The 13,064-nt window shown below is 41.5% G+C and overlaps 1 protein-coding gene across 9 annotated transcripts in view; it reads right to left on the bottom strand.

Annotated features, from left to right (window-relative positions):
* LEMD3 (LEM domain containing 3) overlaps nt 1-11,510 on the bottom strand; it is an 89,416-nt gene extending 77,906 nt beyond the window's left edge. For 5 of the 9 annotated variants that reach the window (XR_004486933.2, XR_004486932.2, XR_004486934.2 and 2 more), the window contains exon 1: nt 9,849-11,509. Coding sequence is in view for 6 of the 9 variants with exons in the window: in XM_033440557.2 (XP_033296448.1) it covers nt 9,849-11,409 (1,561 nt within the window). In the remaining 3 variants the exon portion in view is untranslated. Of the gene's footprint in view, nt 1-9,848 lie in introns of all 9 variants that reach the window. The other 4 variants (XM_033440554.2, XM_033440555.2, XM_033440559.2 and 1 more) reach the window with 3 other exon arrangements.
* Between the last annotated feature and the right edge of the window lie 1,554 nt (nt 11,511-13,064).

Below are 13,064 nucleotides of genomic sequence, written 5' to 3'. Positions count from 1 at the left end.
AAATGCTGGCTTTAAAACTTAGTAGCTGTGGGATCTTAAGACAAGTCACACCTAACCCTATTCCCTCTATATTTCAGTTTTCTCATGGAGATAATATTAAGTTTCCCTCATGGAAATTAATATAAAGGTGCTCACACATAGAAAGTTCTCAATAAATGCCTTTATCATTTAAGGCTTTAGAATCTAAAAGAAGGGACATTTAAAGGTGACTTTCTTATATTAAAAAAACAAAGTAAGTCTTTTGTCATAAGCATAAGAACATTTCTAGAACATCTTAAACCACAATCATAAACATTTCAAATTGATAATATTTTCATTTTTGACAAATTCATTCTTCATGTCTCTTCCTTTTTTACTCTTAAATTACTTCTAAAATCCTGTAAGAAATGAAACTATTTCTTTTGTAGTAAACTTTATCATAGGGCATACCCAAATTTGCAGAAACTAATTTTTAAAGTCATGTTTCTGGAGTCACAATGGACAAGTCTGAAACAATGTTGTACAGTAACCAAATCTCAGTTCTGAAGGCTAGCTAGTGCATTTTAGGAAAAAGAAGAGAATGGGGGAGCTGGGAGGGGGAGGGAGGCAGTGTGCTGGGGAAAGAGTATCCCTCCTACAATTCTAAAAAGTATATACTCGTCTTCCGGTATCACATAGTAGGCACTCAATAAATAATTTATGAGTGAGTAAATGGATGAATGAACAGGAGAACTAAATCAAGCAAGAAAGCATTTGTGTTACTGTAGTAGGTGTCCTTCTAAACCCAGAAGTCATTACCAAAGTTAACCAAGGTTCTAAGCCATAGCCCAGGGACTGGAAGAAACAAATATTCTAAGATTTCCTCCTGCTAATTGATTTCAATGACCCTCTTTATATGTGTTTAAAAAATTATACCTAGGTTGAGATGTATACACTGATGTGTATGAAATGGATGACTAATAAGAAAAAATAAATAAATAAATGAACATTAAAAAAAAATTATACCTAGGTGAATTCCTACAGAGCAAAAGCTTCCTTTATAAGTATAAAGTGCTTTCAGGAATTAGCCACAATCAGCAAATACCTTTTGTACATATATACACAAATAAAAGGGGTCTCTAACTGCAAAACAAAATTGATGTACTATGTGTTAAAATGCCCATTGCTCCTAAAGGATTTTCTTCCATTCATGTATATTCAGGACAGGAGACCAACTGTTGGTGTATACTTAATCACTTATCACTCAACTTGCAGTTTTGCACCCAGCCTTATTTTAACTTTTTTTTTTTTTTTTTTTTTTGCGTTATGCGGGCCTCTCACTGTTGTGGCCTCTCCTGTTGCGGAGCACAGGCTCCAGACGTGCAGGCCCAGCGGCCATGGCTCACGGGCCCAGCCGCTCCGCGGCATGTGGGATCTTCCCAGACCAGGGCACAAACCTGTGTCCCCTGCATCGGCAGGCGGACTCTCAACCACTGCGCCACTAGGGAAGCCCCTGCATGTTCAACTCTTTCTTAAAAATTATTTTTGACAGTGATGCTAATAAAGAATATTAATTAGATCAAATTTTACGTATTTTTTTTAACTATCACTTGTGTGATTCAGGTTAAAACATGCATTATTAAAACAGCAAAATCCAAATATACTGCTACTGGTTCACTTTAAAATCTGTTAAAAATAAATTCTGAGTATGAAAGCCAAAATATAAAGTTATGAGAAAATAAAAAAATAAAGTTATGAGACAATACATGTTATAATTTCTACAATTAGTATTGTGCTGGATTCCCAAATTAAATAGTAGCAATTTTTAGTGTATAATAAATTAATACAGGATTAGAATAAAGATATACCATTAGTAATATGCTTTTCGTAAAGAAGTTACTACTACTTGCTTACCATATATTTTACAGATTTCCAAAAGTTTAAGGTATACTTCATTATTTATTTACTTAATTTTTGGCTGTGTCGGATCTTCATTGCTGCGCACAGGCTTTCTCTGGTTGCGGCGAGCAGGGGCTACTCTTTGTTGCAGTGCGCACACTTCTCACTGTGGTGGCTTCTCTTGTTGCGGCACATGGGCTCTAGGCTCGCGGGCTTCAGTAGTTGCAGCACGTGGGCTCAGTAGTTGTGGCTCGTGGGCTCTAGAGCACAGGCTCAGTAGTTGTGGCACACGGGCTTAGTTGCTCCGCAGCATGTGGGATCTTCCCAGACCAGGGCTCAAACCCATGTCCCCTGCATTGGCAGGAGGATTCTTAACCACTGCGCCACCAGGGAAGTCCAAGGTATACTTCATTTTTATACTCTTATAATCTAAATATCTCTTTGCACTGATGTTATAACCTCTTTGCTCTGAGGTTCCTTTTATTTATATAAAATATTTTTCAGATAGGTAAATATACAGAATGATTAGTGAGCGAGGAGAAGCTATTTTAAAACTTCATAACTCTACTGAGGAATCATAAAAATATCTAATTTTTTAAAACATCCCTGAAATTACAGAATGCTTCATTCCCATTGAAACAAATATACGCATAAGGAAAATACATTCAAAGCTTTTTTAAAAGGTGCAAAAAAAGGGAGAACAAATGTACTAAAAGATTTTTACATCTTGAAAATGAACAATGGAAAACCTAAGTTTTAAAGTGGTAACAGGGGACTCTCCTGGTGGTCCAGTGGTTAAGACTCTGTGCTTCCAACGCAGGGGGTGTGGGTTCGATCCCTGGTCAGGGAACACCACGTGGCCAAAAAAAATAAAAATAAAATAATTTTTAAATTTTTTTTTTAAAAAGTGGTAATGCAAATCAGAGGACCACTATCCCCACCAGTTTTGAGACTATGCAAATCTTTTAAAAATTAGAAATAGTATCATATGCCTTATAGTTTTACATATTATATAATTTGTATTATATTATAGCAGACTGCCCTCCTCATATATCAATGAATTAATTATTCTAAAACCTTATAGAAGGATAAACAGTTCCACATGATTCCTAATCGTCAAGTGAGTACAAATTTGTACTTTCTTGTACTAATGTTGTTAGGTTTCAAAGATTATCCTTGGCACTTCTAGGATTTCATGCAGCTTCACCCATCCATATCTTTCATAATTTCCTAGATAATAATAATAGTGGAGAACATATACAGAGCCCTTATGTACTTGCACATATTAAAAGGCAATCTAGCAGGGTGGTTAAGTGCCACTATCTGAGTCCAAATACTGCCTCTGCACTCATGACCCTAGGCAAGTTATGTAACTTCTCTGTGTCTCAGTTTCTTTACCTATAAAATGGGATAAATACCTGCCTCATGAAGATTACTTGACAATTACAATTGTTTAGGCTCAGTGCCTGGCACAAAGTGCTACATAAGGGTTAGCTGCTGTTATTATTATTCCTACGTGTCATGTGCTGAGTCGAGTTCTTTACATGCATTATTTCATTTAATTCTCACTTAACTCTATTTTACAGATGAGAATATTGAGGTTTACAGGGGTTCAGCAACTTGCCTTTAATAAAAAAGCTAACAAGAGGAAGGGCCCAAATTCAAACCCAGGTTGCCTCTTTAATGATCCAAGCCTTGATATCTATGCCAATGTTTCAAACTAGGCTCCATGAATACACTCATAGGGAACTTACAAGTTTTCACTCTGATGATTTTTATTTTAAATTACGCTAGAGATGTTTCAGATGAAAGACATTTTTACATAGTAGATTTTAATTTCTCGAATCATCAGACTGGGATATGCAATCCCCTGGTATTCCCAGGAATATTCTCAGAGGTCTAAGAATTTTTTTGTTCTTACAAAGTAGTCAACTTCTCACTCAGCTTTCATTCTTCAAGAATGAGGGCAACAACTACTTTTCAAAATCCTTATGCCCATTTCATTACAATTCAAAGTTTTGACCTTTTGGCTAGTCTAACTACTTGAAAAAGTAAAACTGTAATTTTTAAAAAACTATGGTATCTTTTGCAGCACTCGGTCTTGTCTTTAAGAACAAAACACCCACACAAAAAGAAGAAACAAATATTAAAAAGGTATCTATTCCTTTAGTAAACAGTACTTTACTTTCACATTAAGCATCAGTCTCTCATCTTTAATCCAATTATATAATTACCATAGCCTACAGCATATTGCTACTTGAATAACTCAAAAAATAAGCCCCAAATAAACTCATTTTCTCTATGCCGCCTTCCCCGCAAAAAGATCCCTTTTCAACATCTCTAATTCCTGTCAATGGTATTACCGTTCTCTCAGTCATCCAGGCTCATGACCCTGTGGTCAAGAGAGAGAAATGAAAGAGCCTGTGCTCTTTTTCAGTGTACTCAATTCCTCCTGTAGAAACATTACCTCAAGGAGCTGTAATCTATCTGGCACAGTGGACATACACAATTATAAACATGAAATAAATGCTATGAAGGATGCATAAGATCTTCTTTGAGTAGAGGATCATGGGCCAAACTCTAGGGTAAAGAGGATAGGGAGACAGAGAAGACATCCAGAGGTGAGACTTTTTTTTTTTTTTTTAAGATGTTGGGGGTAATTAATTTTTGCTGTGTTGGGTCTTCGCTTCTGTGCGAGGGCTTTCTCTAGTTGTGGCAAGCGGGGGCCACTCTTCATCGCATTGCGCGGACCTCTCACTATTGCGGCCTCTCTTGCTGCGGAGCACAGGCTCCAGACGCGCAGGCTCAGTAGTTGTGGCTCACGGGCCTAGTTGCTCCACGGCATGTGGGATCCTCCCAGACCAGGGCTCGAACCCGTGTCCCCTGCATTAGCAGGCAGATTCTCAACCACTGCGCCACCAGGGAAGCCCCAGAGGTGAGACTTTTAAGAATGAACAGCAGTTAATAGAGAGAAAGAAACAACCTGCACATGCACAAAGGCACAAAAATCTCAGTGACATATTCAGTGAACACCAGGAAGTGTTCCAGAAAGTTCCAGTTTTCTAGAAAGTAAAGTGTGATAACAGGGACTGCTAAGAAATGAAGCTAGAAAGAGCAGGCATACTTAGATCATGAACAGTTTAGCCAAGGAGTTTACATTCTATCCAATGAGTAAGGGAAAGCCACTGAGTAATTTTAAGCATGAAGGAATTACTGCATTCTTATTTTAGAAATATTGCTCTGACACTGAAAAACAGACAGGAAGAGCTACAGCCGAGAAGCACCAACAACTGTTAGAAGACTGCTAAATCAGTTCAGGCAAAAGACTAGCCTAGAGCAGTGGGGAATGGAGAGAAATAGATTGAGTCAAAAGATAGGTAGCAGGTAAAACTACAGGATTTGGTAACAAGATAGACTGTGGTTTGAGGTTTGGTAGGAAGATGGTGGAAAGGAAGGAATCAAGGCAAATTCAAGGTTTTTAGCTTGAGCTCTGGGTGGATGGAACTGCCATTAACTAAAACAGGGAACAAAACAGGAGAAACAAGGTAAAAGTAAGTAAAGCTGATGAGTACAGATGGTGTTAGTACTTCTGGTACATCCAGAAGAAATTGTCTAATAAATGGTTAAGTCTAGAACCCAAGAGAGAAAAATTTAAGATGAAAATATAAAATTGGGAGGTATTAGCCAGTAGAGTGGATGAAACTGCCTAGGAAAACTGTACGAAAGGATAAGAGTTCCAGAGACCACCAATATTTAAAACACAGGCAGACAAATAAATGAAAAGTACAAGAGAGTGGTGATACGGAAGTTTGGAAAGGAGAGAGTTTCACGAAGAAGGGAATTGTCAATGTATTGAATGTATAAAAGAGGTGAAGAGAAGAACTTTAAAGCTTCTCTCGGTTGGCAATTGAGTAACTGGTGAGAGAGAGGTTACAGAGGAATGGATGGTTAAAAAAAAAAAAGCTAAACTAGACAGGGGTTGAGTGAATGGCAGGGGAGGAAAGAGTAATCTTGACTGAGATGAGACTAAGAGCTAGAGAACAGACGGTTAAAGAACATTTTCAAGATGGCAGAGATTTTAGCATTTTTATAGGGCTAGAAAGGGACCAGTGAATTGTGAGATTTTTAAATTATGCCTTTGTACTTAAACTTACTATAAGAAAAGTTACCCATTATACAATACTACGTGAAAAAAGAAATTGAAGAATATGTATAGTAGGCTGTTACTTAAAATAAAATTCAGACTCTGTTTTATGCCTTTCAAGTTACTATCATTACCTTGTGTTAGCAACTATCTGAAATTCTTATTTGTTTAGTTGCCTATCTTCCCCCCTAGAATGTAAGCTCCATGAGAAGAGAGATTTCATCTGCCTTGTTCTCCACATATTCCTGCTGCTTAAAATAGTGCTTGGCACATAGCAGGCACTCTACTGTTGAATGAAAATGTGTATGTGCACACACACATACATATATATGAATGCATGTATTTACATGAAAAGCATAAAGAAAGTTCTAATTTATTATTTGAACTTATTTATGCCAGGGATGAGTGTGAGACTAGGAGGAGAGGTAAACAATACTGATTCATTTTTTGCTTCATAGATCTCTATTCAAATTTTCTACAAAAATCATGTCTTTTGTAACTGAAAAACAACTTTTAATAATGATCAGATGAGCCTAAGAAAGTTAATCTATTCTGCCTCTCTATTTTCTTTTGGTGGGTTGTCTTGATCTAATCTGACTGCAGGCTGATCCTTGAGCTGTTTTGGTAGGGCAGTTCAAAGTCAGAATTTTAAACCTTAGAGCTGGAAAGAACGTAGACATCATCTAAGCCAACTCCCTAGTTTTACAGATGAGAAAGCAGACACTCATAGTAATTTAATAAAAGGTAACTTAATTAATAAAATTAGGGTACTGATGAGAAGTTTTTAAAGAACAAATGATTAGGAACTATTTAAAAGGCTAATCTATTATATGCTATACATAATTTAAATGATAACTAATGAAAGCTTACTAAAGCTTATTCTCACATATAACCTACAATCTTCTGGTGAAATTATTACTCAAAGTAAAACTATTTCCTTAAGCACACTATTTGACCAATGAACCCTACAGTTAAGCACTGGCTAACCATTATAACATGACAAAGGATTCAGAATACACAAATATAGGGAGTGAAGTTATTCACCGTTAGGTGTGCAAACTAACTGAACTAACAGGCACTTCTTTCTACCAGGATACACAATAGGTCAAGTATATATTACATTTAAGGATTGATCACACTTTGACTCAAATGTCTGTATCAATGTCTACAATGTGTATTTAATAGAATTTAATAAAAATTAAATTTTGAATAGGTAAGTAATACATTACTAAGTATTTAGGGAAATGACTTAACTATTTCTCTTTACATATATACTGTAGTTTACCAGGAATACAACAAATTTTATCTAAACTTCTGAATATCACTTTGAACTTGTTTACAAACTATCTCATTTGATCCTCACAACAACCCCATAGACAGCAGAAATTATTAGTCCCATTTAATATATAAGAATGAGGCTCAGAAGTTAACTTGACTAAGGTCATTTTGACAAGTCCTAGGACCCAGATCCTCTACCTCTTAGCCACTGTTCTTTCCACCACCCAAGCTACCTCATATTTACCATTTATTAAAGGGCAAACCACTTTATAATTTCCTTCCTTCCACAATGGTGGAGGTGCGGAGGGCAGGTACCTAAGCCCTAGCAATCCTATCCCCTTCTATTCCATTTGAAAGTTTGGTACATAAGAAAATATTAGCCATTCATCTTAATAGTGACAAGAAAGACGTGACAAGTCACCTTAGTTGAGAATTGTGCACATCAGTAATTCCTACCAAGTATTCAATTATTTCCTTAATTCTAATAAAAGTATCCTCTTATTTAGAAAGCTCTCTAGGGCTTCCCCGGTGGCGCAGTGGTTGAGAGTCCGCCTGCCGATGCAGGGGACACGGGTTCGTGCCCCGGTCCAGGAAGATGCCACATGCCGCGGGACGGCTGGGCCCGTGAGCCATGGCCACTGGGCCTGCGCGTCCGGAGCCTGTGCTCCACAACGGGAGAGGCCACAACAGTGAGAGGCCCGCGTACCGAGGGAAAAAAAAAAAAAAAAGCTTCCTATTAGAAAGCTCTCTATAAACAATACCCAAAGTAGTATGGGCTTAATAGTTGAAAAAAATCTGAAACCAAATCTCAGTCCTATCACTCACTAGCTGCTCAACTGTGGGTACATTTCTTAACTTCGAGTCTCACTGTCCTCATCTCTAGAGTGACGATGACACCATCTACCTCTGTGAGTTGTTGAGCAGATTGAGTGATAATATGTGCAAAGCCTTTAGTTCTTAGAAAAGGGCCAGAACACACCAAGTTCTGTTGGAGAAACAAACATGCAGGAAGGCACTGCTCATGGGTAATGTCATTTATGTGAACTTTACTAGTATAACTCCTAGTGTGACCTTACTTCTTGTCTCTCTCCAATATCTGGGGCAGGATACAATATATCACTCTTGCTCCCAGGGTACCAATTTACAGTGCGTGCTGGATTTCAGCCCTCTTCTAAATCCTCTAGTTAAGGAATATCATAATCTATTATTTGACTATCTTAGAATTGGCCATACCAAACCAAAGCTTACACTATTTTCACTCCACTCTTTAAGTCTGCTAACTGCATCATTCACTATTTTGAAATAAAATAAGAGTAAGCCAATTTTATAAATACAAATCATGATACAGCGAATTCATGTTGGGTGAAAAGGGCAGGAATTTTCAGGGGGCAGGGGGAGGGGAGAAGGACCTAACATTGAGAAATTATGTATTCAGCAGTCCATCATGCACTAAATTTACTTTCTCTCTTTTAATCTTCCCAGGCATTATTCTAATCAAGATTAGCATCGTTTTACAGATTTTGCAAGGGAAGCTTAAACCCTGGCTCACTCCCCCTCGCTCAAGGTACTATAACCTACAGGAAGGCCCTTGCTCAACTCAAGGCCTTTCCTCCTCCTCTTGTAATCTCTGCCCAGAATGCTCTCCTGTCTCCTACAAGGCCGTCGCCTTCTCCTGCTACAGGGCTCACTTCAAATAGTTCCTACTCTCTCTATCTCTAAAGTAGAATACACCAATTACTCCATCCTTCTTTCCTTCATAGAACACAAAGCCATCAGTATTCATCTTCTTCCTGTGTTGAAGGACAGCACAGATGATGCTGGCTTAATGAATGAGTGAACACACCTGCCTACAGACATTTAGCAAGTAAAAGGCAGGGCCTGGAGACCAATCCAGATTAACCTGACTGCAAAGCCCTGCAGTTCCCTACCTCTATTATTTTTCACTGGTGGAAGGGGAGGTGCTTTGGGCTGGGAAATCAATGTAGAGGTATGCCTTCCTACTTTCTATCTGTATTCATTCACTTTAAAGAAATTACAGAACCACCTACACATATACTTAATACTACAAACCATTTAACCAGAATTTCAAGAGCTCTTACATTGCCTTTTAGAACCACAACTCAATTTGGGAAAACAAAAACAAACAAAAAACCCACTGCGTTTATGATGCCCCTAAACAATCAAAATACCTCCAAACTGTTGAGTAATTGGATTGGCAACTCCACATATGGTTATTTAAGGCCAAAAGAAAATTTAAGTCACACGTATAAATAAATGCATTTTACTACCAGACTTGCTTGTAATATTTTGTTCTTTTATAAGATGTTCTGAATTTCCCAATACTTCATACAGAAAAATCTTAAGACCAGCCATGGGATTATCATTCTTATCGTGGTAATCATGTTCTTTCTTAAAGAAAGATGGTACGAATGCACTCCATCTGTTGTGTTTCACTATTAAACCATGTTCTTGCAGACAGAAGTCACCTCGGGTAAAACGCCCAGTGCGGTGAGAGCCGACCACTAACAACATTCCCTTTGTTGCCTTCCCCACGGGGTTTAATACTTACTGCTGAGTCCTCCATCCTCGGAGACTCCTGTCCCTCTCATTCCTAGGTAAGTCAGTCCCAATATGAGGAAAAATAGGCAGGCAGCAGTTAAGAGAAACATCGACAAGTAGTGGGCACTGAAACCCCCAGTTGGGGACACCTCCTCCCGTTTAAATTGCTGGAGAAGTTCCTCCTCAGGTTCGGAAAGCTTCGGTTTGTTATATGTGTTCTTCAGGTAGGTATGATTGGAGCCCGTATGATTGGAGTGATTGATCCTGAGTGAACCAGAGGCGGCCACCGCCGCACTGGGAGGGAGGCTGTTGGAAAAAATCCTGGGGGAGTCCACGCCGAAGGCCACACCGCCGATATGATTATTGGTTTTAAGAAGGGAGCCTGTGGACGAATCCAAGGTTGAGTCCACGTCCGCGAGCGGTGGCTGCAGGAGAGGGGCCAGTTTCTTAGCGTTAACGCGGTATCTAGGAATGGGGCTGGAGTCCGGGGGATCAAACCCTCCTCCCTGCTCCGCCGCCGCCGCCGCCGCCGCCGACGACTCTTCGACGTTTCGGCTCCTGTCTAGACTCCCAGCGGCCGCCGCCCCGTCATTCATCGCGATTCCTCCCCCTCCCTGAACTGAGGTCTCCAGTCGGCCGCCGGCCGATTTCGCAGGCAGGGGAGAGAGAGGCTTACTATGGCCCCGCCTGGGCCGATGCCGGGAAAGGGAGTCGTCCTTCAATACCTGTCTGCTGGAGGCCACGTCGTCGTCCTCCTCTTCTTCCGAGTCCGAATAGTTCTCCCGGCAGCTGTAGGGGAGAAGCCGGCTGCCATTCACGGTCCGGCCGGACCACAGCGGCTCCTCGGCCTCCGGGTCCCTATCCTCGCCGTCCTCTCCCTCCTGCTCCCCGTCATCCGCCGCCCCATCTCTCCCCGACGGGCTCTGCAGCTCGGCAGCCGCCGGCCTCCTGGCCCCCCACCACGAGTGGGGCTTCCTCCGCTCGGCCGAGTTGCTGTTAGTCACCTCGCTGGAGGCCAGGGGCGCCGACGTCGGTTTGAGCCCGCGATACTGGAGCGGAGCCCGGTCTTTCCTCCCGCCGCCGCAGCCGCCGCCGCCGCCCCCGCCGCCGCCGGCCTGGTCCCGGGGACTGGCCTCCACGTCCGACTCGTCCGAGCTAAAGCCCAGCAGTACTTTGCTGCCAGCCGTGGGGGCGGCCGAGGCGCCCCCGGGCCCTCCCAAGGGGCTCTCCGGGCCAGAAGCCGAGATCCGGCCCAAGCCTCCAGGAGTCCGTAAGTAGGAGAGGTCGCCTGAGACCTGCCGGACCCCCATCCCCACGGCCGCCGCCGCTGCTGCCGCGGCGGCGACCGTGGCGGTTGCCGTGTTATTGTTATTACTGTTCCGCGTCTTGGTGCTGCGGCCCCCGGACCGGTGCTGCTGCTGCTCTTCCTCTCGAAGCTTCTTCAGCTTCTTGAGGTAGACCGGGCGGGTGCTCTCCGTCACTGGGCCAGGAGACAGGCCGTAACGGCGGAGCTGAGAGAAAAGCTCCTCATCCGAGAGCTGTTGAGGCGCCGAAGCCGTTGCTGCCGCCATTTTCTCTCCAGGGTGTTTTACAAGCTCCGCGCTACCGGAAGTGACGCGCCGCCCTAGACCCTGAACTAGACCGGACTGCGTCGCCCTCACAGCGCCACTGGCGCCTTGGCCAATGGGAGGCACGGGAGGAGCTCACCTGAGCGGGAAAGGGCCACCTGAGTCGCGCGCGGCAGAGAGTTCTGCGCTTTCACCTCGGGGTGCCAGCGCCTTCTTCCCCTTCCTTTCTGTCACCTTCTCCGGCTGTTCTCCGCCCTGCCCTTCCCAGCGCCTCTCCCGGGAACTGCCTCTTGCCAAACCACACCTTGACCTCTTCTTCCCAGGTTCCTGCCACCGGGCAGTAATATTGAAGGGAAAACTGAAGTTTATGGCAGTGGTTTTCTTTCATCTTGATTACCGTTGCCAAGGGGAGCTTAGAGACTTAAAGAAACCTTGATGGCCAGACGATTGGTAATTTCCCTGACTCCTGGTTCCCTCTTTTCGCTTTGTCTTTCCGACTGACTTACCAAAAAAAAAAATAAAGTGAGTTACTCTCGCTGCTCATTTGAGAAGCCTCTCCTCTAACATTCCAAGGAAAATGATAGAGTAAACCAGCCCCGATACAGTTTACTTCAAGAGTAATGGCTATTCGTTCCCTAGTTCGTTGTAAGGTATTATCGTTTTTCCCCTTTTAAAATCTGATAACCTTGATAGGTCGTCGTTTTTGGAATTGAAAGAGCCAATCACATTATATGACTGAAAAAAAAGAGAACGTGCCATCCTGCTTATTTCCTTCTTAAGACCTTTTCAACCTATAGTTATTTATTTATTGTTAATATTTTTATGCATTTGTTTTCCTAATTTTTAATTTATTTATTTTCTTATCCCTTTGAACTGTAAGCTTTATGAGCAGAGGAACCTTGCTTCACCCCTTTAGTGCCTGACACTTCAGGCACGTTCAGTAAACGTTTGTTGAACTAATTAATGAATTGCAAAGGTAGGATAGTGTGAGATGAATATTTTGACATGGGAGTAGTGACAGATGAAGAGGAGAAACCTTCACACACAGTCAAAAAACAGAAACGATTAAGACCTGGATATCCAACCCCCTCATTTATAGACTAAGAAATGAATCTCAGATGAAATTTTCCCAGTTTGGTAAAGATCGCTTCCCTTTTCCTCCAACACTGGCAGAGCTGACACTTCTTGAATACTTAAACCCTAGCAGCTACATGGCAGCACCTAGCACAATATCTGGCACGCTATGATAATTTTTGTCAAATAAATTATTTTTCCCTATTACATTATACACATCTGAACGGAAAAATATGTTAGTCAAAAGCATAGATACTAGCTTTTCAACATCCTGAATCCAACAGCAGAATAATGCTCAGTAACCTGAACTTTTGACTTTTCTTAGCAAAAGCTTGCTGTCTCCTCAAAAATACTCTTACGTGGACGGGCACTTCCTTGTCCTTTATCAGAGGACTTTAAAAATCTACAAATATTCCTGAATTCTAGGACTGTTAAGTACTTTAAAAAGTGCTTGACATAGAAAATTTTAGCCACTACGATGATAATGACCCCAAATTTATTACCATAATTGTCTGGGTCGGGAATCAAATGATTATAAACGTATTAGACCTGTGTCTCAGGATAGCAGAGGAGTTAAGCTGTGA

The sequence above is a fragment of the Orcinus orca genome, chromosome 11 (genome assembly GCF_937001465.1).
Source record: "Orcinus orca chromosome 11, mOrcOrc1.1, whole genome shotgun sequence".
NCBI classification, from domain to species: Eukaryota; Metazoa; Chordata; class Mammalia; order Artiodactyla; family Delphinidae; genus Orcinus; species Orcinus orca.
The sequence above is the reverse complement of the archived record's forward strand: the minus strand, read 5'-3'. Positions and strand labels throughout refer to the sequence as shown.